This window comes from Bidens hawaiensis, unplaced genomic scaffold (genome assembly GCF_021521415.1).
Source record: "Bidens hawaiensis isolate Kalapana, Puna unplaced genomic scaffold, B.hawaiensis_p1.1 tig00004105_1, whole genome shotgun sequence".
Taxonomy (NCBI): domain Eukaryota; kingdom Viridiplantae; phylum Streptophyta; class Magnoliopsida; order Asterales; family Asteraceae; genus Bidens; species Bidens hawaiensis.
In genome coordinates this window covers 601,368-628,396 of record NW_027491242.1, presented here as the reverse complement: position 1 = coordinate 628,396, position 27,029 = coordinate 601,368, and the positions used below count along the sequence as shown (strand labels likewise).

The 27,029-nt window shown below is 34.2% G+C and overlaps 1 protein-coding gene and 2 pseudogenes across 1 annotated transcript; 1 reads left to right on the top strand and 2 right to left on the bottom strand.

The window, feature by feature from the left end:
* The first annotated feature begins 2,880 nt into the window (after positions 1-2,880).
* LOC143625352 (uncharacterized) lies at positions 2,881-8,769 on the top strand. Its single transcript, XM_077095701.1, has 2 exons — positions 2,881-3,145; positions 8,675-8,769. Exons 1-2 carry the CDS (start codon positions 2,881-2,883, stop codon positions 8,767-8,769), a joined length of 360 nt encoding a protein of 119 aa, XP_076951816.1.
* A 2,910-nt stretch (positions 8,770-11,679) lies between these two features.
* LOC143625396 (ethylene-responsive transcription factor ERF027 pseudogene) lies at positions 11,680-12,785 on the bottom strand (annotated as a pseudogene).
* A 10,234-nt stretch (positions 12,786-23,019) lies between these two features.
* LOC143625395 (ethylene-responsive transcription factor ERF025 pseudogene) lies at positions 23,020-23,568 on the bottom strand (annotated as a pseudogene).
* Between the last annotated feature and the right edge of the window lie 3,461 nt (positions 23,569-27,029).

Genomic DNA, 27,029 nt, shown 5'->3' with positions numbered 1-27,029 from the left:
ATATCAATATTCATATAAATATGCATGTTGCCTTAATAATTACTCAATCAATGGTTCTCTTTAATAGAAAGTGACCACTTGAGGCATCCCAAGAGAACAACATCTAGGTTTTCAGTTTTCATTAACTACCCGTCAACAAAGAGTTGAAGATAACTTATCGTCAGACATTTCATTTGTATTTGATCCAAAGTCAGTTTGTTTATTGAGCTATCTATATGAACATGTTATTAGTAGCAAGAAATTCAAAGAAAGTAATAACCCTTTAGGCGTACGCATATTTTTGGTGGGTTAAAAATAGAACTAAGCTTATTTTTTGTGGGTTAAAAATAGAAATAAGCTTATTAGCGGTGGAATTGGAAAATTTTCACATACATGTCATAAATATTTTTAGTTGGCAATTGTAATAATTTGCAGGGTCGGTAGCGGCAGATCCAAGAATTTTCCCTACGGAGTGAACAAGAGGACATGGCCGACAACATCATTCTAGAGACACAAAGCAAAATGAACTTTCAGGCCCTTTTAATTTCATTATTATAAATGATCAATACAATTATATAATAGAATAACAAATGAGAATATTGTTTTTATATTACTTGTGAAGACATCATTCATTTACCAAGCGAGAAAATGATTAAAAAGAGGGAAAGAAACTTGACAAATAAATAAATAAATAACATGAACAAGGATTACATAAAAATTCATAAAGACTTTGTTTTGAGTCTGTGATCCAAAAACTGTTTTAACTTTTGGGCCTTAAGCTTGGGGTTTTGTTAGTGGCCACTTGAACTAAAATAAGAAAGTTGGATCGTTAACTACACTAACAAACGCCGGTGGACACTTGAACTAAAATAAGAAAATTGGGTCTTTGAGCTCGAGGTTTTATAGGGTAGGCACTTGAACTAAAATAAGATAATTGGACCGTTAACTACACTACGCATATAGGCTAGACGCCAGTGGACGGTGGGCATGTGCCCACCCTTGTTAAGCCCTATGTTAGGGGTGAGCAAGCTTTAACCGATAACCAACATTAACAGGGTGTTATGGTCAAGATTATTTTATTAACCGGTTATCGGTTATGACTAAAGTTAAGGGTGCCCATAATCAAATATTAACTGTACAAAATTAACCGGAAGGATTAATACATGCTTACGTTAAGATGAACATACATATATGTGTGAGTTAGGTATATATGCCAAAGTTGACTTGTTGTAACGAACAACTATGAGAATATGTATATGTGGATATTAACGTTCATTTAATTCCCATTTGATGTCACAAATTTATTTGACATGTTTATTTTGTTTAAATCATATCAAACTTGACTTGGTTAATTACTAGAGATTAACTTAAACCATACCATAACCGAGCTTCATATATAAACAATTAACCGAAACCAAAGTTTGGTTATCGCTATGGTTAATAAAATCTCATAGCCAAAGCTAGCGGTTATTGAAGTGTTAATCTTGATAAAGGTTTAAAGTTTAAAGAGTTTGAGTTTGAGTCGGTTTAGTTTATTAAATTAGGAATAAGTTTTGGTTATTATTATTAATTTATTTAGTTTCCTAGTTTGAGTCTAATTAGGTTTCTTGGTAAGCAAGTTAAGGTTTTAGTATAAATAGATGGTTTAGGATTATTGTATTTTGTGTGGTTTTCGTTCTTAATAATATTGAAAGAGGCGTGAGGAGTTCTCACAAAATATCGGTGTTGTTCGTGTTGCTCGATCCAATTAAGTCCAACAATTGGTATCAAAGCGTAGGCTCATATCAATGCAATTTGAAGGTCGATCGAATTAATATTTGGGAGGTGTAGTTCGTCGAAAGAAAAGAAGACTAAATATAAAGAGAGAAAGAAAGTCAAGGCTGATTTGATCGAAAAATATAGGAGGCAGATTTGCATGTCTAGTTATTTACAAAGACGGTTGAATTAATTCAAAGCACACAAGTAAAGTGGTAAAAAAAATATGTGGCTACAACTATTGTTGATATATAGAAAAAGAAAAGAAAAATAAGCAGTTTGTTTGCTTGCTTGAGTCAAAAGCAACGGTGGGAATTAATTAGAAAAAAGAACCTACTAGGCACGTAGGTGAAGCAAACACACACCTCTAATTAACGCACAAAGCCACAAAGATTAAATTAAAAGGTGTATTGGCGAAGAAGAACGATCGAGCAGGCAGAAGAGTTACGCAACCGAACAGAAGACGAGAACAACAAGGAATAAGATCAAACGCACCTGAGAAGACGGGTTGCAATAGTATAGCAATCAAACAGTGAAGAAGACGATCGTATCTGTGTGAACGATCAAGAAGAAGACGTAGACGGTCGTATCTGTGTGAACGATCGAGAAGAAAAATCAACGTCAATCTGTGTGATTCGTTGAAAGAAGAAGACGCAACGTTAATCTGTGTGATTCGTTGAAAGAAGCAGTAGCGTAAATCTGTGTGATTCGCTGTGATCGTATCTGTGTGAGCGATCAAAGAGGACGATCTGTGTGACGTTAAGAAGATTAGAAGAAAAGAATGGCTGATAATGCAAACAATGCAGGGAATGTCCCGGTTCGAGAAAACAACAACACCTCGTTTCAAGTACCAAAGTTGACAACAACGAACTACAACACTTGGACAATTCTAATGGAGTCAGTTTTGGATACACAAGGGTTGTGGGAGACAATTAATCCGGTAACCGGTGGGCCGTTGATGAAAAGAAGAACAAGATTGCAAGAGCAATTCTCTATCAAGCTTTACCAGAGGATATGCTCCTTCAAGTTGCTAGGAACCGAAGTGCGAAAGACATATGGGAAGCTTTACGTGTAAGGTTTCTTGGTGCTGACAGGGTCCAAAGGGCACGTTTAGCAAGTTTAAGAAGAGAATTTGAGCAACTTCGAATGAAGGAGACGGATACGATTGAAGAGTTTGTTGGAAAGTTAGCCGGATTTGTTTCAAGATATACTAGTCTTGGTTCAAATCTCGAAGATGAAGTGTTAGTGCGAAAGTTGTTAGATTCGGTGCCAAAGAAGTATCTTCAGATTGTTGCTTCTATTGAACAGTATTCAGATCTTGACACCATGCCATTCGAAGAAGCAATAAGCAGGTTGAAGGCCTGTGAGGAACGAATCAGAGAGCAAGATGAGACGGGTGATAGCGGACAAAGTAAGTTGTTGCTAACTAAAACTGATGGACAGGAAAGTTCGAAGATAGAAGAGGATGTTTGTGAATGTTGTGGACGAGGGAAAAGTGACCATGGACGTGGCTGTCACACCCTCAAATCCACTAACGGAGTTTTACCGTCAGAGGGTGTGAACTAACAGGATCGGAATCATTAGTTATAATCAAACCATAAATAAAGTTTTTCAAGCCACGGAAACGTTTAAGTGTAAATAAATGCGGAAGCGTAAAAACCATAAGACAAAAGTTGTGTCACGCATGACGACTTAAAACTCAGTTGATAACAGTTTAAGACAAGTTTGCATGATCAATAACGTTCAAAACAATGCATGATCCTATACCGCGCACCCGCCTCGGCTACCTGAGAATAACATACTAAAAGTGTCAACACGAGGTTGGTGAGTTCACAAGTTTATGTAAGATAAAGCGTTTAGTGTTTTGCGTTCAGCGTTTTGCGTTTAGCGTTTTGCGTTACCAGATAGTGTTAAATCAATTATATATCGATAGGTAGCTAGCCTATACAACAAGTATTACTAAGTGTTCGACACCGAAGCTGACTGTTTATCATGTGCCTTGCCACCAGGTCTATCCCGACCATGGTAATGTGTTTAGCCAAGATTACACCCACTCGACCTCCAGTCAAGCTTAGCGTTGGGTGGGGTTTGTCAAACCCAGTAGTACTACTCAACAATGACTCGCTATTTTACAATACTAAACGGTTCGATGTGTGAAGGACTTCAATTATTTCGTTTGCCACTTAGCCTTTACAAGTGATATATAATCTACTAACAAAATCCAAAAGCGTTTTCGGAGTATGTTATCTCCCCCAAGTGAAAATCGTTTAAAGAGTTTAAAAGGGGAAAGTGAAACTCACTGTTTGCGAAGAATTCCCAAAAACAAGTCACCCAAGTGATGCGCGTCACAGAAAACTCTCACTAGCGTTCTATAACAACAAGGAGATTTTCGAAGAGTCGAAACTATTATCGAGTCTTTAGACCCGGCACATAATTCCTATGCACAAAATATGTTTCGTGTTTCGTTTGTGACTCGTGTGTGACTTAACAAGCACATTTGTGATACGTTACATGTTGTGAACAATTATTTACATGTCAAGTATTAATAGTGTACATTACTAGCAATTACTCCCCGCAAGGGCAAATTGGTCAAAACATAACAATTATCTAGCAATTAGCACGTTTCATGTATTTTTCACAAAGTTCAGCAGCTAGTTTCATCAAGACAGAATTCTACTTGAAAGATTACTCTATTCAACAGATCATAGCATCTCAATTAATTCACCAAAAATCATCACAAAAGCATACATGAATTAGGTTTCCAGAACATATTTTATTGTATTTTTATTCTACATATATTTCTCACAATGATCAAAACATTATAGCAAACTCACAGAAATCAAAATCATGCGTAACAGAATGTTATTTGTTATTCCCGTCACATGAAAAATCCAATTAATGCAAGACCAATTGGGTTAGGTTCTTAACTCAACAAGTTAACTTCCAGAAGCGGAACCAACCCATTTGGTCTCGTAGTTCATGAGATATGATATTTATAAAACAACTTAACAGCAGGTCTCACAACTCAGATTTGCACTTCAGTTTTGTAAAATCATAAAGGTTAACTTTTACTCGTCCAAAAATTACAAACTTGGACTTTATAGAAACTAGACTCAACATAGCACCCTGTAGTGTTAACAACCTCAACCAATTTCCACATTAACAATTCGTTACAGTTGTCTAAACATAACTTACAATCTGTCCAGTACCAGTTTTGACCTTTAATCACATTTAAATCGTTTGACTTACCAAAACATCTCCAAATTAGGCATGGTTGGACTTTCTGAAAACTAGACTCAGAGTACTACCTTGTAGACTCATAATTAGCTCAGTTTGCTTTTATATTCAACAAATTACACATCGTTCAAGTTTAACAATCACTGCTGTCAAAACTCAGCAAGCATAAACAATCATCTAACATGCATCCTAAGCATACGACATAACTCATAACATGTAATACACATAATTAATCATAGAAATCAGTAGTAACCCTCTAGGGTTTACAAACAATCAATGATTCAAAGATCTTTCACCGTTTAAAACCACATATGATCATCAATATCAATCACTAACACTTAAATCAATCATCCTCTAGCAATAATCAATCATAAAACACTTAATACATGATATTCAATAGTTAGGGTTTCATAATTATACCTTAAAAACGCAGAAATAACCAAGAGAAACGTGAGAGGTGCTTAGAAACGATTGTAGAATGCTCCGATTATGAAGAACAAGATCAAAACCAAGTGATATGTGTGTGTGTGTGAGCTGCCGATCGCAAGGAGAGGGGAGAGAGAGAGCCGTCGGGTTTAGGGAGAGGGGAAGAGAGGATTAGGGTTTTTGATTAATATTATTTAATAACAAGATGTTACACTTTAGTCCCTCAACTTCTAGTTTGCTAACTTTCTAGTGTAATTAACTTAGTTCTTATTTCTTGTTTAGCATGACACATAATATAATCAAGTAACACATATGTTAACATAAGGTTATCACGTATTTGTTGTTATGATGTTCGTCATTTGTTCACCAATAGTTTGCGTCAATTCGTTTGCGTTTCGGTGCAAATCCCGAAAGACTACACATGTAGTAATTGTCAAGCGTCATTTAAACCCTTAGTTTAAATGTAATGAGATGTGCGTTATAGATCAAGTGATCTTAAGTTTGAATTGACGGAGTTTGAGTTAACGGAGTTAACCTGAAATTGACGAGTGTCACATCATTCCCATGTTAAAGAATTTTCGTCCCGAAAATTTGAGTCAAGTCGCGATGAGTGTCTGAAAAGTAAGAAAAATTTCAGTTTGTCATAGTGGCCGAGGTAGAGGACGTGGCGTTGGACGAGGTAGAGGTGGTCGGTTCCAACCCAGTGAAAATCAAAAGGAAAAAGGTATGGGTCGAGGTAAAGCTCATATCAGATGCTATAATTGTCTCGAGTATGGTCATTTTGCATATGAGTGCCCCGGGCCAAAACCAAAAGAGGAAGCTACTAATTTGGTTCGTGAAGATTTGGATCCAACACTATTTTAAAGATTGACGAGTCCATATCAAGATTAAGGGGGTGAATGAAGTATTAATCTTGATAAAGGTTTAAAGTTTAAAGAGTTTGAGTTTGAGTCGATTTAGTTTATTAAATTAGGAATAAGTTTTGGTTATTATTATTAATTTATTTAGTTTTCTAGTTTGAGTCTAATTAGGTATTTTGGTAAGCAAGTTAAGGTTTTAGTATAAATAGATGGTTTAGGGTTATTGTATTTTGTGTGGTTTTCGTTCTTAATAATATTGAAAGAGTCGTGAGGAGTTCTCACAAAATATCGGTGTTGTTCGTGTTGCTCATTCCAATGAAGTCCAACAGTTATGTTTATGATTAAGATAATAACCGAAACGAACCGTAACTTGCACAACCATAATAATGGTACTACATTTATATTTTTCACAAGGACGACAATCTTGTACCATAAGGGTAGGTCCGCCACTTAACCTCATTTTTTTTGTATTTTATAAAAATGGTTCAAAAAGAAAAGATAGCTATTTATAGTTCATATGTATGTATATATTGCATCATGCATGTCGGCCGTATTTTGGAAAGTCAAAGGATGAAATATTGGTCAAAGATTGTAAAGTGAAATAAAATATTGTGGTCGTTACTACGAGAGATTCTGGTATGAGATTAAAGCCCCACATGATTTGTTTTATCAGACAATTAAGGTTCCATCACAAGACTTTGTTTTTTCTTTTTTTTTTCCTTCTTTTAACTAACTCTTTTAATTAAATTTAATATAACCGACTTAATTCATCCACTCTATATATACAAACAAAATATCGGTTATAAAGGAATTAGATGCTTCAGAATATAAACCGTTGATGACAAAATCTAGGTGTTAAAATATTAAGATGGTTGTTTTTATAATTTTATACATGTCTAGTGATCTTTCCTTTTCTCTTTTATGCTAAGGACCACATTATTGTAGTCAATGATAACCATAACCCTAATCGATGTTGATATCAATCATAGGATGGGCTGAGCTAGCTACGACTGAGATTAAGTTGGAGAGAGTTGATTGCGTAAAAACGAAACCCCAATCCTTTGATATTGATCATCGACACCACTCTTTGCGCCCTTAATTAGGCTCACTATGGGAACTATAAATAACAAGTTATCTATTGTAAACAAACCCTTGTGTATATTAAACTTGTTAACTTGTTAAGGTTTGGAAAGTTCATTCGGTTTAAACGATTTGTTAATATTGACCAGTATTTTTCATGATTTTATCCATTGAGATCATTCTAAGGAATGCATCTTCGAGCAATTCTTAATCCAAAGAAACCTAAGTGTTGTGTCTTCTTCAATAATCGTGGGAACGGAGATACTTGTGTTGTTAAATATATTGTCATTCTAAGATTTCTAGATAATATTCCAGCACTACTTGATAGAACATTTGATTGAATGAGTTTCCTCTTCTTTTTATTGCATGTAATATGGTTGTATAGTGTTGTGAATTATATCACATGCATGCTAATAATATGCAACTATGTGAGACTTCATTACGCCATATTACAACCCACAAACAAATGATCAGTAGTCTTTGGCAGGTTATTGCCTTAAGCATAAGAAACAAAATTCAAAAAAATGTTTTTTTCTGATTAGGCTATCATCTGTGGAAGGGGGCAACGTTGCCCCTCCACAGTGCAAACTGCCACGTAGAAACGGAGCTTCAAATCCCCTCTCCGTAACTCCTTTATCGTTGCCCCTTTATTCATTAAAATCTTGTATTGACTTAACACATGTTTTTATTATATGTAGCCAACTAAAACCCTTTTGTATTATTATTATACCAACACATGATATCTATCCTTGTGTGATCTAAAACTGAAAGTTTCCTTATTTGGAATAAATAACTTAAGAGACAAATGTAGTGCACTACACAACTATTATCTTATTTAATAAAAAAAAACTTTATTCAAGATATATTAATTGCTTTGTATCTCTCATACCAGTCAGTACGAATAATAATTCAAATTCGAACAATCTTTACTTTGCAAACAATATATATCGAGTGTTATATATAAATTAATTAATTTTTATTGCTAGCATTTTCTATAGCCAAATTTTAAAGGTCTAATAAGTGTTTGACGGTTATTGTTTATTGTATCTCAATTATTTATTTCATGTTGTATTTTCAAGACTATCCGTATAGTATGCGGGTCTTGAACTAGCATGCATATATAATAGGCATTAGATTAAATATATGTTGATTCATTTAGCTCACAAATAAACAAATACATCTACAATAATGCATATGTGATATGCATGCTTGTTTTCAAACAAACATTGCTAATTGAATGATTATTATATCGCGACAAAACTAATAATCTTATTAATTTTTAATAAAGCAATTAAAATCAATATCTAATTATGTGTTGTAATATTTAATATGTTCAGATTGTGACACCTTAATTGACCAATATAAAGGGTACTCATTTTTCGGTAAAGTTGAAATAAAGTTTTCTCTCTTTCTTAATTCGGGTTTTTGCTAAAAGAAGTTTATTCTTTTTGTATTTTAATAATACACTATAGTTTTAAATACCAACAAATTGTATGAATGTGAAAAAGTAAAGAAAATATAAGGTTTTAATATTCTTATTGGAGGAAAAGGTAATGAGGGACAATCCTTATGATTGTTGGTCCATGTTCATCCCATAATCTTTCATGGGAACGAAATTTGACACTTCAGCCTTTTAGAAATATAATCTATGTTATATCTGTGTCCACGATATCACATCACTCATTAGGGGGGGAGGGGGTGCCATTGGAGGTACGTGTTAAAACAATGAGAGGAACAAACACACATATTAGGGTACCTCTATGGGGTAGTGTAAATATGTAATCAGGACCCGAAATGGACAGTGAGTGTTTGATTTTGCGTGTGGGTACTCATCTACCAATCATCCATCATCTTTGTAATTTTTTTTCGACAAAAATATGGTTTTAATGAGTGTTGTCAATGATTAAAATGTTTTAAGGTAGTCAAGAATGTAAATGACATGATAATACAAGATTGGTAGAACTTAGAATACATTAAAGCATCTATAACAACAAACTAACACAAACTGTCACATCATAGCCACATCACATTTCAAACTTTTCTTAAAAACCCAACTTTCTTTCACGATAACAAACCTACACAAACTCCATTACATAATATTAAATGTGTGTGTATATATATATATAATATGTATGTGTGTATGTGAGGGAGGTTGCCACATCATCTGTTTGTTGCAAGTTTGCTGCAAAAAACTTCTCAAGGCATACTTGGCTCTACAACGGTGAAGTTTGCAATGGTGATGTTGTTTGCTGCAGTGACACCTTATCCAGACCTCAGGAAATGATGCCTGTTGTGGATGCTCTTAGAGGAGCACCCCTTCCTCCCTAAACCTTTTTTACGCAAATTCCAAGAAATTATTCCCATGCTTTTAGCATGACATTTATGCATGCACAAGTCATATGTAATAACAATATGTGATGCGGTTTAAACAAAAAGTGAAAACGAGAGTATGACGTTATTGATGCGTAGGCGTGTGGGTTCTCACTAAATTATAGCTTAAAAACGCGAAATAATATAACTAAAAACATAACTATCATTTAATCTTTTTTTTCTTTTCATAAAAATATGAGTGAGGTAGGTTGATTGGTTGGAAAGTAACCCTTGCGCTCATTGCCCTCTTAGCACCCAAAGGGGGCTTAAGCCCTTACTGTCTCTCTTGAAATGGTTCGTGCGGTTAAAGCGACAAGGTATGATGGGGCGTCAACCCACTATGTTTAGTCTAATATTGGTCAACTATCAACCAAATCGGTTAGACATGCCAACGGAACCACATAGTGTTGGATTGGATGACAAATCATATTTCAAATTTTCATTTTGATAATCGTGCTTCTTTTTAACAATGTTAATCATATGATTATGATGGACGTAGGCAAACCTAGTATATAGGGTGCAACGTCAACCAATTTGTAATTTTTTTAGTTTTATATGTATAACGTGTATTATGGTTTTTCGACTACAAGTTTATACTTGGTTATAAATATAAAATTATACATGTTGTATTTGAAAAAAATAATAATATGTAAAGCAAAAAAGAAAAATGAGTGACAAATTCAATTAATTAAAATTAGTATCAATAATAGAATCAATTAACTAGCTATACTTTAGTATTCTTTTTACCTTGTAAACCTTATTGTAACTCTATGTTTTACCGGTAATGAGGACAACTTATCATTATTATTTGTGTCTCGACCCTAATCCGAACCAAAAATCGAACGTCGAGTTAAGTGATCCTGGTAGAAAAAAATCTTGGGTCCGCCATTAATGATAAACCCGTGTCATCTTTCAAATCCATCATCACTAAAATCAGGCAAATGTTAATATGATCTTCATCATTTCTCAAAACCTATTTGAGTACTTGATTAACTCATGACCTACAACCGGTCCCAAGATCATTCAAAATCTAAAAAATATTGTCATCATTTGTTATCAACTTTCCATTCTCTCGGTGGATCCTTTATAAATAACCACCAATAAAACGTATAGACCAAATAAAACTCACCACTGAAATCCCACCCATACAAGCTAGTTATGATCAAGAAATTAAGAAGGTAGGTGAATAAATCTACCATTACTCTTATTGTTTCGATTTATAGTACTAGTAATGTTATAACTCAAAAATCAGCGAATGTAGTTTTCAAAAGATTATGTTTTGCAATTCAAAAAGGGGTAGCGACACAACTTGTTGCCCGCTTTCTTTCTGTTTCGATGTAATTACTGCCTTGCGGTTTATTTGAATAACATGAATTTATATTTATTTTTTAGAAAACGACTAACTCACACACTGGCTAATCATACTCCTAAGCAACTCCTAACCTAATTAACTATTAACAATCTTTATCGCCTTCGAACCCTTTATTATTATGATGTAGACAAAACTTATAACATGTGCTAGAAGCCCTTTAATTTGGTGTTTTGACTTGATGAGACATGAAAAGTGAAATCGGTAAGGTATATATTGAATTGAACCACAACAACCAACAAACGTTACGTGCTCTAGGGTTCAACCTATTTATTATGATGTAGACAAAACTTATAACATGTGGGCTCATGCTTTCAACTAGCTTCACCCAACCCCCAGAGCTTCATCTTCCAGTCATAAGTATTATAAACACAAGGATTCATCATTTCATGCATGCATAATTGCATACTTCTTTCACCTTCATATCATTAACTTTTATCGGAATATATATTATTATTCAGGGTTTATTAGTACGAGCACACGGGTCAAGTTTATGTTTCTAGGTTTCTTATGATACATATGTGTTATAAGAAACCGAAACCAAGATGCATAAACCTAGACAGTACGCTCGTACTAGTAAACCCTAAATAATAATAATATATATATTCCAATAACTTTATATTATTGAATTTTTGAAATTAAGTAAGAAAAGAAAGCAAGCTAGTAGTTCCACAAATTATGACAATCAGAAGAATCTCCCGGAGGAACATCATCGGTATGCGGCGGCCGAGGCGGGCTCATCAGCATTCCTTCAGCCATATCCACCAACAAATTCGGCATATCAAAAATCGCTTCTTCATCCATAAACTCATTCCCAGGATCCGGCGGCTGATCAGCAGGTGAGCTAACCAAACTCTGATCAGCCGTCGGTGCTGAGCTGCGCCTCATCAGCTCGGCTGCAGCACTGGCTGTAGTCCTTATGTTACCCGGTTCTGGCAAAGCTGGAACCGGGTACTTCCCAACAAAATCTGGGAAATTCAACACGGCTTCATTTCCTTTTAAAGACAAAGCCGCCACGTCATACGCGGCTGCCGCCATCTCGGGGGTCGGGTACGTCCCGAGCCAAATACGCTTGCTTTTACGCGGCTCGCGTATCTCGGACACCCATTTCCCGCTTCGAGACCGTATTCCTCGATAAATCGGATGTTTTCCCGACGACGCGGGACTACGTCGGTTTGGAGAGCCCGCGGATGAGGAAGAGGAGGTCATGACGGTCGGTTTTGGCGGTAATTGGACTTTAATAACACGATTTTGTGGTGCTGGTGGTGGCGGCGGCGGAGGTGGTGGTGGAGGTGGAGGTGGAGGTGGAGGTGGAGGTGGAGGGGGGTTAGACATATTAATTTCTCTTAATATTTATACTCTAAGTATATGTATAAATATATGAGTAGAAAGTAAAATAGTTACTAAAGAGGAAAGCTAGATATGGGACAATAAAAAGGTGTGTTGGATTTATGTAAATGAGGTAAAGATTTATATGAAAGTGTGATGTGTGAAATGGTACTAGGTAAACCGTGGGGAACTCGTGGCTGTCTTGTGTTATAGGGGTGACGTGTCTAGGGTTTTGTGTGTGTTAAGTTGTTAACTGTTAAGTACTAACTGTCATGACTTATATAGTCCTGCATAACATTAGCTGGAACATTTGTTTATGTACTTTTTATTTTTTTATTAATAGTGATGACGCACAATTAATGCTAAAAGAATATATATGAATATATATATGTTTATTTATTATATTATAATAGTATTATTATTTTTTTAATTGATATTATTAATATATTATTAAAAGTTTAAAATTATTATTATAATTTTTTTTATTATAATTATATATTATTATTATTATATTTCCCTAAGGATGACTTCAGGCATTCAGCTAGCTTTTAATTAAATGTGTAGCAATAATTTAATGCAATTGTTCATTGTGATTCTACTCATTCTAGTCTTTAATCATTGTGTGAAATTGTTGGTGATAAAACTTGGTGGTGATGGACACGTGTTATGACGGTGAATTTGACGTGGATCGATCTGTTTAATTAATTCTTCACGTTATCAATTTAGTAGCGGTATTCGTATAACTTATGATATATAAAAAAAACTTTATATGACTAAAACTTCGTTTTCAACAAAATTTATGCCGAAACATAAAAAAAAGCTATATGCTTATGTGAAAACTATAAAGACGAATATTGTGAATATTGGACTACATGTTCCGCCTATGATGACACCGGTAGTAATTATCTGTTTCGTTCCTTTATTCATTCTATTATTGCGTATATTTTATTCTCTCGTTCAAATTTGAAATCCTCAGTAGTATTATTCGTAAAAATTCAGGAGGCCGGCATCTATAATAGTCAAAGTGTTGTCCCATTAATCAGATGAAGTATGAAGCAAGTGATGGTGGTGTTGTATCCTGGCATAGACTATTAGCCCTACTCACATTTCACAACATGTGTCACTTTGATTGAACCACAAAAGGGGAGACGGATAATACTTTATATATTTTCAATGTTTTTTAATAATAATACGTACTAATAATAATATAGGATGCAGTTACTGTACGAAAATGCTTAACGTACATTAACGTACGCGAGACGCTCAAAAGCAAAAAACAAAGGCAAAACCCTAAAACGCTCAGAAAACGCTCACAAAACCTTAAACGCTCGTTAAACGCTCAAAAACCGTCTTTGTGAAAAAAAGTGAAAAATTGATCGATTAACCATCCAAAACTGTTTTTTTCGGTGAAACAATGATTGATTGGATATGTATTGACGATTCCGAGATGTTTGGATGTGATTTCATGGATCGATTCGCGAAAAACGGGATTCGCGTACGTATTTGTACGTTAAGCATTTTCGTATTGGATATTTTCACTAATAATATAATAATAATTATAATACATAAATTCAACAGGTTTTTTTCAAGGACGGTTATTTAAAACAAGGATAAACAAAATGGTATCGGGTACTTTCGGTACCAATCCAATACCTACTTTTTGAGGTTTCAGGATCAGTAAAATACAGTTCGGTACTATTATTTTACTGCTTCTTTTTACCTTCAGCACCGGCACGTACCGTACTAGGCATCAACTATAAATTGGTACCGTTATAGGTATCCACTTTTTTTTTATTATTATTTTTGGCATCAGGGTCGCTACTAGTATCAAGTTTATCCATATTCGAAGTGTTTTGAATGAGTGAATGTGAAGACTTAAAGGGGGGGGGGGGGGGTGGAGGTGGTTGTTTTTCCATCACTTGCAACACCCAATGAGGGTGTGCCATCTCATACCATCACTAGTGATGGAATTTAGTGAGGGTGGTGGTAGTGTGATGGGTTTTGGTGTGTGTGTGTGTGTGTGTGTGTGTGTGTAGGTTTTTGTGTGAGTCATAGGAGTATATTTGGGTATATATATATATAGAGAGAGAGAGAGATAGTTCATCACTCAAACCCACTTATTCCATGATGGCCATCACGCCAAACCTCCCATCACTCATGATGAAAGGGGTGGCGGCAGTGTTTCAAAGCCCATCACTCGTGATGGGTGGCCTATAACGGACCATCCCGTCCTCTCTTAGATATAATTTTCCAAAAACTTAAGTATTAATTCTAGTTTTTATATGTTAGAAATTAATGTAGTTTTTTAATCTTGTTAGTTTTATCACAATTTAATGATTGGAAAATCCTAAAATTGTGTATTTGTATTGTATCATCATGTAATCATTTTCTTACCAAATATTCTGTCGCGTCTTAGCCATAATTAAATTTTATTAATAATTAATAGTAACAGTATATAGCGGTTACACTTAGTTTGTTAGGCTGAGGGGTGTGGGGCTTCAACGGAGGCGCTAGAGCCCCTCCGCTCGCGCCCCCAGGCGCTAACACCACACCACCGGGGCGCTAACGGGGCGCTAGCGCGGAAAAACATGCAGGCGCAAGCTAGTTAGCGGGAGAAGAGAGAGAAAAGCACGGGATTTGATGGTTTTTTGACCGTTGGGAGCCGACCAAACCCAAAAAAAAAAAATATTTTTCCTATATAATTATACCCCGTTAAAGCCCCCATTAAAGCCCCCCATACCAGGGCCAGGGGCTCCAACGGGGGCTCCAACACCCCCCTTATCCAGTTTCTCTCTCTGCCACACGTCATAATATTATTGGTTGGAGCCCCCACTGGAGCCCCCATTAGAGCCCCCCACACCCCTCAGCCTTAGTTAATATTAAATGAAATATGCATAAAGGATAAACATTCATTATATAAACACAATAATTTTGCTCTAATTTATTTAAAGACAATAATTAATAATTAGTTTCACTCTGTTTTATCTGCTTTTATTTTGGTGAGGTGGTAGTGTTGTACACCATACATGCTCATTGGTATTTATTTCTTTTAACTAAAACATATTTGAAAAGAAATAAGTGATAAGTGATCGGTATAACATCGGTTCGATTGGTGCTTTTTTTAATATCCATATTCATATGTTAATTATTATACATATAAATTAATCACATAATATATTCATTGTTTTGTAGCTAATAATTTTCCTAAAATGTAAACATTAAGAATAGAAATATGTTTACCCAGTTTCGTTTGAAAATTTTTACACGTAGTCTGAATTCACCTGCTTTTCGTTCGCAAATCCCCCCCCCCAACTCACCTCCATGTTTTCGTCCCAAGCTTGACCATTTAACTTACCAACATTCACAAACGCAAGCGAGCGACACACGAATTATATTTGTTCGTTCATTTAGTTAAGTGAACGAAATTTCTTGTTCATGTTCGTTCATTTATTAAATAGACGAAGTTTTCGTTGAAAAGTTCACAAATAACTCTCTGAACGTTCGGTTTATATATTTACAACCCTACTTGAAATAAAAATGGGATGTTTATGAGTGATATGTACACCACATAACATTTTTGGAAAGTGGAAACTTGATTGTATTAAATGGATAATTGTATGTATATGAACCCAATAACACTTGGGACAATGTATATCTAAAAGCCGCGTATATTAATGTTATTATATAATATTTAATATAAACTTTTGAAATAATTATCTAAAACAATTAATAATTAAAAAATAAATAAAGAAAAGGACGGTATTCTGTTTGGCCCCATTTCATATATATGGTTGGTAAGTGTACTGATATCATATTAATATAATAATTTTATGATAATGAAAGAAGAAGGTGCCTCATTTTTACATGTGTTTAAATCTAGTAGCTTTTCAGTTGTGGCAAATATATTGGACCAAAAGTACAACACTTCATGTTATGTGAGATGCATCTTATATTTGGTTTTAAGTTTATGTATCTACTCATTGGACAGCAAACCACCGTGTCAACTCAATGTCTCAAGTGGCAAAAGCCAAAGTAATGATGTTTTCTTTTCTTTTTAATTATTTTATCCTCTAAAAATATATAAAATAAACTTTATAGTGTGGTAAAGAAATTAGGTGCTAGTTATATAAAAAGTTATATTTGTAGAAATAAGTGTGAAGACGGGTGGATTGTATCATATATGAAAGATTAGAAGTCATGCGAAGTTTAACTAATAAAAAATAGGTACGACATTATCTAATATATAGAAATATTATATTTATAGAAATAATTGAGTGTGATTGTGTGAAGACAGACGGATTGGATCAGTCTCGAAGTCATACTATTTTGAGTCAAAGATAAAAAAAAAGTTTAAATTGATTCGGTTTTCATTAAAATAGGTTGGTCACTCTCAGATCCAATAAAAGTTTGACATTGTAAAGTTTTTATTTGGCGTGAAAAGAAAAAATGAACGAGATTTTTGTAGAACAAATAAATAAAGATGTAAACAATATATTTTGTAGCATGTGAGTTTAATTTTGAAGAGTAAAAACTCAAGTATCCTTTGAGTTGCATGAAAAATTATTTGTAAAATGCTTGAATTAAGTCGATACAATTTTATACATGAAAACCATTACCATATAAATATTATATACTATCTATGTGTTGTAGCATAATATTGTACAAATTTAGTATTATTTATATATAATAATGATAGGAAAAAACAAAATATATATGTTATGTTAGTGTATGATATTACTGATTTACTTCTCATCCTAAAAAAACTTACTTAATATTTATTTTTCGATTGTTACAATAAGTAACTTTATAATATAAGATCAAATTTATTATATTATTAAACGTGTTACATAAACTCTTAATTATTTATTATCTTTTCTAATTATACATCAAATCTAGAAAGATTGTTTCTTCTAAAAGATTATATCACGACAATACCCCACTTTCTTATTGGGCCTCACCTTTTCGGCTAGGTCCGTCCAAATCGCTCGCCGCTCGAACTTGTTCGCCGCTCGCTCGGAAATTGCTCGAAAAATGCTCGCTCGTTTTTTCGCTTGATTGTAAACGAGCCGCTCTGCTCGATTCGGTTTGCAAGCGAGCCAAGCAACGAGCAAAGATCTGCTCGGTTCGGTTCGGCTCGAATATTTTTAATTTATTTTATATATAATTATATATGAACAAATATATAAATATATAGACAAAACACATAAATGTAAGCTTACAATTTTTTTAACCCCTTTAAAATTTTCTATTCCGTCAATTTTATTGTTTTATTTCCTCGTTTTAAGTTTTTAGAATAATAGAAGTCTGTTTACATGATCATTTTATCTCACTTCAAACTTACTTTTAATAAAAATGTACATTATATTACGCGTTCGTCTAAAAACTACTAATTTATGTATAAAATATATAATTTACAACCTTCAAAGTTGTTTCTTACTGAAAATTTTAAAGTGAAAAAGAAATAAATAATGCTCGAAATCGCTCGATGTTCGATCGAAAAATGCTCGATTCGATTTTGGCTCGTTTCGGTTTTCGCTCGATTCGAATTTCAGCCGCTCGGTTCGGTTCGGTTGTAAACGAGCCAAGCAACGAACAAACCTTCTCTCGATTCGACTCGGCTCGTGAACAGCCCTATTTTTGGCTATTTTGGATCAAACATCCATGTCCATGACTTGAGTCAAACATCCAAATAACACTTCTTCAAATAAAAATTAAATACATAAATGAAAACAGTTTTATCATTTGAGTTTTAAAAAATAATAATATTTTCGTTTATGACTTTAGTTTTTGTCTTTGCTTCATGTTGCTATGTTTATGAGTTTAGTACTGTTTTCTCACTCTTCATTTGTGAAAGATCTAGTTATTTATGATACATATGATTCTTTAGAAATCGACAATGACTCTTTAGTTCTAGTTATTTATTTATTTGAATTTAAAGAGCCCCGTTGGCTTACCCTGATCAAACTATGTTGTCTTAACCGGGGCCATGCTGACTTTCAAAGTTTGGATTGGGTGTTTTCCCGGGAAACCATACTGCCGACAGCCACTTGACATGTGTTGTGCCACCACAAGAGTAAAACTCTTTGGCGCGTAACACACGGTGGAACAAAAACCCGGGTGGGCTCGGGGTTCAAATAGACAAACTATGCACAGACCTAGCTCAAATCCATCGTTGGCAATATCCACCCAAAGTAGCACAAGTGAGAATCGAACTGAAGTCTCCATTAAAAAACTCAAGCCTCCTACCACCAGGCTACAAGTGGGATATGTTTTGGATCTTATTTAGAACTACAATTTAAACAATTAAACAGTTCTAATAATTTTTAAATAACATCTAATGACTCAAATAATAACTAAAAATGTAATTGGATAGTTTTTGGGTTCAATCCTTGGCAAAGCGGAGAAGAACTAGTCCATCCACTTAAGCCCAGGCCCAAAAGAACCTTGGAAGCTTATGTGAGACCGAGGCATTAGACAACGACACATCCATGATCCATGTGGAGGTGTATAAATCGGGTTTTTCTGATACCTAATTTTGGGTATAGAACTATGTTCAGGTATAACATGGTATTGGAAAAACCCGGTTCGGGTATGGAACATGTTTCGGTTTTCGGGTATTACTACAAATCGGGCTCGGTCCCGGATACATATTTTGATACTGAAATACATACTATATCCGTACTCTACGTGTAGGGTCGGGTAGTAAAAACTCAGGTAAAAATAAACCCGGTTTCAGGTTTTTTTTGTTCGGTTTTGGATTCGTGTTTTTTGTGCACCTCTACATCACAACCCATAAGCACCATCAACTCATTTCTTTGAATAAATAGCATAATAAATGTTTTTTTAATTTATATTCTATTAATATTTGCATGACTTATTTAATAATATTAATAATATAAAAAATAAATAATTACACGAATGATTCATATGGTATGCCAACATTATGGTTTTGATAACAATGGCATCTGAATGCATTATACATCATGTTATGTATAGTATGCCAACATTTACTCTTGCCCAGTGGACCACCACTCCATTGATGTCAAAGTTAAATTATTGATGGTCAAAAATCTAACTTTTTGGTCAAATTAATAAAAAGTGAATGAGCACTGATGACAAGTTTTCTTTACTTGTTTTATTCATCTATAAAACTCGATTTCCCACCAATGCTCAAATGGTCACTTTCTTTTGCTTGAACCAATGTTACTCATGCCGTCATCTTAACCGATATTGATCTTCCTTCCCCTTAATTAGATGTCAAGGGTCATGGGGTTATATGAATCCCCCCCCCCCCGGCGTGGGTATGGGAAAAGACAATGGGTGTGTCAAGAGGTGGCCACCTGTCTCTTATAGACTTGATCAATGACCCGACCCATTCTTTGTGGACTAGCAATCTAACGGGCTTTCCCACAAAATGTGACATATCCCCGATCATTTGGCCCACTTGTTCACATCTACTTCGAGTGTCCCAACCACCCGATTACCTTCATAAACCCACATGCCCTACTATACCCAATTCTTCATGACTTCCCCGTAATAAAGGAGTGATCCAAAACCTTAAGCACATTTAGACCTCATAATGTAACCCTAAAGAGACTTTGGACTTCCAATGATTGGTACCTTAGTGACTTTAACTATTATTTTTTTCGAACCCGAATCCTTTCATTAGCAAATGGTTGATCATCTATCATCGCCATTCTACACTCACTAACTCCCATACATCTTTTCTGGAATTTGAATCAACTCAAGTGGTTCAAGGCCTTTATAACCCATCTCAAAATATCGTCCTTTTAACAAGGCATTTGAATCAACTATATAGAGCTTTGATACCACTTGATCCACACATATGCGTATTTGAATGCCTCAATAAGCAAATAGTTTCATTCTAACGATTCAAATCGAATGATGCAATTAACAAGCTAAAAGCTTACAAAGTTTTTATCAAAAGTAATCAGTTACTCATAAACCAATCAAAACCCTAACTTATACTAAACGAAGTGATAAACTAAGAAACAAAAGCTTTCAAAAGAAAGGAGCAAAAATAATCATATACACAAACACGAAGACATCTTTTTTTTTCACGGCCTTTCATCTCATTAACCTAGTCTGCTTGGATTGTTTTTCCTACGTGTTCAATTTTGGTAATGACTTAATCCATTGATCAAAAGACCCACTACATGAATACACTACATCATGAGTGCTTTACGTACGTTAAGTTAACAATTTTTGACGAACTCATAAAGAAGTTATACGTTATAGGAAAAAGTTACAATGTTGATCGAAATGGGTTACTTAGATCTTAAAATGATGATAGTTTCAACTTTACTTTTTTAATGTAGTCTTTTTGTCAGCATATATATGATTAGGATTTCTTGAATTTTATTAATAGATAAACTTATAAAGTTAATAGTAATAGTAATACTAATAATATTATATTATTATATAAGCATGTGTCATCTTAATCGACTAATAGAAAGGGTACTCATTTTTCGGTAAAGTTAAAATAAAGTATTTCGTTATGAATATTGTGCTTTTTTTTTTTCTTAATTTGGATTTTTTTGCTTTATTGCTTTTGTATGTTAATAATACACAATAAATTTTTATTTTAATGCCAACAAATAGTAAGAATGTAAAAAAGTAAAGTTTTTTATATAAGTTTTGTTGGAGAAAAAGATTCAAAATGGGGGCCAAAAATTATGATTTTTGGTCCATTGTGATTTCTATTTCGACACATGATCCAATTATCTATCATGAGAATAAATTTGACACTTCACTTTTAAGAAATATAATACATGTTTTGTCATTTGTAACCATCATATCACATTACTTATGATTATTTTCTCAAATTTCAATAGATTATTCCATGATATTTAAACGTGACATTTATATAAGCACTTTCTCACCTAAAGTGTATATTTCTCTTAGACCATTTACGAAAAGAAGAAATAAAACATTTAGAATCGATTCTAGTCAGCTGACATATTAGATATTTAAAAGAGGAACATATATAGTAGATGGATTTAATTGAAAAAACTAACATCCATCTACTTCAAGAAGTGTTCTATTGCAGTAAAAAGCTAAAATCAAACTCGCAATATTGATGTACCACATAGACCGTCCATGTAATTAGCTCAATGATTAATTAGTTATTGTTGTGAAATATGCTGAATTGTAGGAAATTAGCCTAAGTAGAAGAATTGGGACTTATGATCTATTGAGGTTGATTTAGAACATTTAAGGAAAACCACAAGTGTTTGATTAAAGTGGTTTAGTTGTTAGATCTCATATCCATGGTATGAGAATAGATGTAGTATGAAGTTTCATGTGATTTGAAATAGTATAGAGTTGATTTGTGAATTAAGATGTTTAAATTTCTCATAATAGAGTTTGAGCATAGTTATTAGTATATTTTAGTGATAGATGTTGTAGTTTGAAATGGTATACTAGTGAGGTTTAAAAAATTAAGGGGAAGTCATGCGTTAGTATAAGATCCAGTACAATGATACGATCAATGGTTGTGATTATGTTGATCTGAAGCACGCACGAGAAGTTTACAATCGAACACATAGTTAAAGTCGAAAAAATAAGATTTGAGCTACAAACGACATAAGCGTACATTAGCCTGAAATCCCTATGCTAAAAACCCCGTACTATTTTGGGTTCATAAAATTTCGAGACTATTCATGTTTTGAAGTGAGAACTTGTATGTAACGTGTAACTATGAACTTATACTCTTAAGTATACAAGCAAGTTTATTGTATGTAACGTGTAACTATGATCAAGTGCTTGAGACGAAATACAAACACACATCTGATAGTTGGATTCCTATCTTTGTGTCGAGAGTTGTTTAATTTGTCGATTTTTTTAAGGAAGAAGAAAACCTAATATTTTGTAAGTATAATTTGTTGACATGAAAATATCGATCATGGTTAATTTCTTCATGTATATGGACCCGCTTTAATTTTATAAATCCATGTCTCTTAAAGACTAGACCCATGAAAATCATGTTAATATGATCATCATTTATTTTAATTAACTAGTGACTTCCCACCCATTTGGAACTAACCAATGAAATCCAAAAGAAAACTCACCATTGCTCTTTTATTTTACATTATTCTAATTGTTTCCACTTAATTAGACTTGAACACGTGGTATCAGAGCGGGTTATAAATGAAATCATACTTGTAATCTCGTTTATAATCGTTGATTGATGATTGCTCTTGATACATAAGCGACACGGATGTGCATATACGTCTGAGGCAAAGGTTAACATAGCTTTGCAAATAGAATGCTTACATCTAATACATGCATGCATACATACTCACACATACGAGAGGGTTCGATCGATTAATAAAAACCAGTAACATACTTGAAAACTCGTGAAAACCATTTTTAAACACTTTTTAAATATACATATTGAATTGAACCTTAACAACCAACATACTTTTCTACTCTAGGATTCAACCTAGATACTTATTATTATGATGTTGACATAACTTATAGGTTCAACACTACTAGGTGACAACCTTTTATATATATATATATATATATATATATATATAAAACACAACCTTAATGATCAATCATACATATATGCATGCATAATAATACATACTAGTAGTTCCACAACTTGTCAAAATCCGAAGAATCCACCGAAGAGACATCTTCGGTTCGTGGCTGACGGGGCGGACTTAACAGCATTCCTTCCGCCATATCCACCAACAAATTCCGCATATCGAAAATCTCTTCTTCGTCCACAAACTCACTCTGCGGCTGATCATCAAAGTTTGACAAACTCTGATGATCAGTTACTGCTGAGCTGGGCTTCACCAGCTCAGCTGCAGCACTAGCTGCACTCCTTATGTTACCAGGTTCTGGCAAAGCTGGAATCTGGTACGACCCAACTAAATCTGGGAAGTTTAACATGGCGTTACTACCTTTTAGTGACAAAGCCGCCACATCGTATGCGGCGGCTGCCATCTCAGGAGTTGGGAACGTCCCAAGCCATATACGCTTGCTTTTACCCGGCTCTCTTATCTCGGACACCCACTTCCCCCTACGACTTCGTATTCCACGATAAATTGGATGTTTTCCCGACGCCGACTGACTACGGCGGTTTGGAGAGGCGGCAGATGAAGAAGTTGTGCTCATGATGGTGGTTTATGGTGGTGACTAAGGAGGTGGAGGTTTATAATTATACATTTCACCCACTCTTGTTATATATAGGCAAACTATGTGTTTAAAAACATTAGATAAAACACATGCCCTAATGGTTTATATATTATATACATTATATTAAACTTTTAAACCTTTTTTAGTATAATAATGTGGTTTATCAAAAAAAAAAACACGACTGACAAAAATGAGAAGTTTTAGAAACATCAGTGATAACGAGAGTGGTTAAATCAGGTAAATGAAAATGACAGTTTACTCTTTATATATAATATGTTAAACACGTGACACAAAACTAATGGCTTAGTAACTAGTTTTATATATGTGTATATAATATATTTGATGGTCTAGAAAGGAAGACAAGAAAAAAAATTAAAAAAATTCTGCATTTTGATATATGTTTTAATATAATATTAAATAATATGTAATCAATTAATATGTCCCGTAGATCTTGTGAAAAAGGTGCTCTAAGTGAAAAAGGATCGGTCCATGTTTATGAAACCCAAGCCCAAAATGTTCAGAGACGACCCATATATCAAATGGGCTGTAAAGCTACACGTAACACGTCACACGTGTACAGCTTAGACCGCCATATGAATAGGTTTTCAACCCAACCCGGTCACAGCTCAAACCGGCATGACCCAAATCGATTCGGTTCATGATCCAGCTTGTCAGTTCGTGACCAGCTCGTAATCCGATTCCCTCAAACAGGTTTAGACCCGATCCGATTTGAAAAAAACATGCCAAAAAACTTGTTTTTTTCACAAACTGGTTTCAACCCGATCCAAACTGGTAATTTGATCGGGCCGAACGTTCTTGCATCCAAACTTGTTTTGAAACCAATCCGGTTTCTTCAAAACCAGTTTTGACCTTGCCTTGACCAACCCGAATTGGTTTGGGATATAGCTTGTTTCGTACATGTCTATCTGTAGCTAAGCCATAAATCCCTAACTTTTTTATAGATTGGGTCATTGAATGTTGATTAACGCACATTAATGTTATGTGTACAAGCACACACGCATTCGCAATGTAGTTTGAAGAAGCTTATAGATTGCGCGCGGTTCACGATTTTGTTCAAAAGGAATCCGAGTTTGTTGAAAGTAAATGAGATTTGACGGAATTGGATTTGAAGCTAAAATTCGTTACAGACTTATGAAATTAAAAATTGTAGTATTTGTGACACATTTTAAGTGACAAACCAGTCTCGCCCTATCAGGATCCTTGGCTATAGCATAAATTCACGATCAAACTGTAAAAAAAGTAAATGAATGCTAGACACAAGGATTTACGTGGTTAGGTCTAAGCTGACCTAGGTTTTCCAAATTAGAAAACAAGATAAGTAAACGAGCTCAAATAAAACAGCATAAGGGCCGACCTTAAGCCTCTTATGTCTTCGATCTTTATTAAGTCCAACAATAATCGTCTTGTCTTCATTTAAACCGAGCCCAAATCAAGAATGGACCTCCACAAACCCAATAACCAACGCCACCGCCACAACCATATGTTATTAATTTACATCTTGTGATTTAAATATGTATATTTATAAATTGATCTATGATGCTTGTTGCTTAAATTTGTCGTCAATTCCGTGTTGGCTAATTTATATGGTCACTAACTTTTATGAACTTATAATGTTATTTTAATTCTATCTCAAAATTCCAAACAAAATATACAAAGCAAGCTGGGTGTTGGTAAAGATTGATATCACATTGTCAAAAACTAATGTTTTGGACAGTTGCAAAAAAATAGTATATATAAAAATAATAACTGTAACAATTAATTATTTTCAGATTTTATTTTTCAAAGTTGTCAAGATCATATATTGTATAGGGACAATTAGTACTTTGTTTTTAAACATTTTGTATATATTATGTTTTACTGAATTTACCTGTTTTGTTGTGTGAATAATAACACTATTAGGTATGTTATGACTTTTACAATAAAAAAAAACAAATTTGTAACATATTATGCACTAGTTGCGTGGTTTATATAAGGTGTTGTTAAACGTACACTCTATCTCTAACAAACTTTGAGATGGCATTGCTATTGTTCCCTCTCACAATGAATGATATATTTCATACTAGATTGAGGCCCATGTATTACACGGGGAAGTGATGAAAATTATAAACTTTAAACATTAAGCAAAATACAATTAAGATCACAAATATCATATAATGTTAATATAGTTACAAGTTACATTAAAATTAAAAGAATTAGAAAATAAACATTACACATATATTTAACAAATAAGTAAAAATTTTCTTGGACGCTACATGTGTAGATGATGTCAATATACCTTATTTATCAAGAATCAAAATTTTTAGTCTGTTTGTTTTAGTAACCCTTGATAATGTCACATATAACTATACTTGTGAGAACACATGTTCTTTCGACTACAAATCAAACCTAGATAATGATTTGATTGACCTTAGCTTTTTTTTAATGGGTGCAACTTCAACGCTAGTGTCGTTGCACTTTCCTTTTACAAAAATAAAATATTTTGACTGAAACAAATTCATAACTCCTTCAACCCCACCATCATTGTTGACCAATCTTTGATTGCCTTGGTGCAAATCTTGCAACTCAAATAATACCATTGCGAATATTTGGACATAGGAAGATTTTTTTCCACATATAATAATTAACTTTAGCAATGAAGTATTAAAAATCTTATGAAAAAATCAATTACAATTACCTTATGAATTTCTTCAAGTTTAATGACATGATTGAACTCCGTAGACTTGAAACACTCCTCGCTTAATGGGACACAGATGGTGGGTGTAGAAAAACCAGTGTTTTGAAACCCGGCCCGGCCCGGCCGGTCGGACCAGTCTGACCGGGACCCGGGCTCTAAACCGGGCCGGGTCGAGGTATTTGGACCGTTTTCTAAAAACCCGGCCGGGTCTTGCGGGTGGCGGTCAGCCCGGACCCGGTGACCCGACGGGTCAACCGGTAAATCCTATATAGTTCTTAAATCCAAAATTAAAATGTGAATGATGGGATTCGAACTTAGGTCCTTTCCTAGATAGAAACTTTAATAATTACCTAATAGCCAACCAATCAAACTTTTTTGATATCTTTATTGATCAAATATAAATTATATATATTCAAAAAGCAATGTATGTAACATAAATAAACATTAAAATTTGTTATTATTATTATTTTTTGTTATAATTATTTTTTATATGTATATGAATTATATATATAAATAAATATATATTTAAATTATTTATGACGTCATCCGGGTCAAACACTGGTCCGCCCTCCCGGGTCGGTCCGACCTTTGACCCGGTAAGGCTTCCGGGTCGACGTCCAGGCTGGGTCTGAAAACATTGAGAAAAACAGCTACTTGATGACGCTTCAGAAGACATTGAATCAAGATTGTAAGCCCCGGTGCGATGGTGATCGATACGAGATTCGCACGAGGTCTAGGAGTGCGGAATCCTCCTTGA

Bases quoted from the DNA above. Each gene is read 5' to 3' on its own strand.
- LOC143625352 (XM_077095701.1), top strand. From the start codon at position 2,881: ATGAAGGAGACGGATACGATTGAAGAGTTTGTTGGAAAGTTAGCCGGA. The intron at 3,146-8,674 runs GTAAGTTGTTGC...TAATATGTTCAG, and splicing joins GACGGGTGATAGCGGACAAA to ATTGTGACACCTTAATTGAC.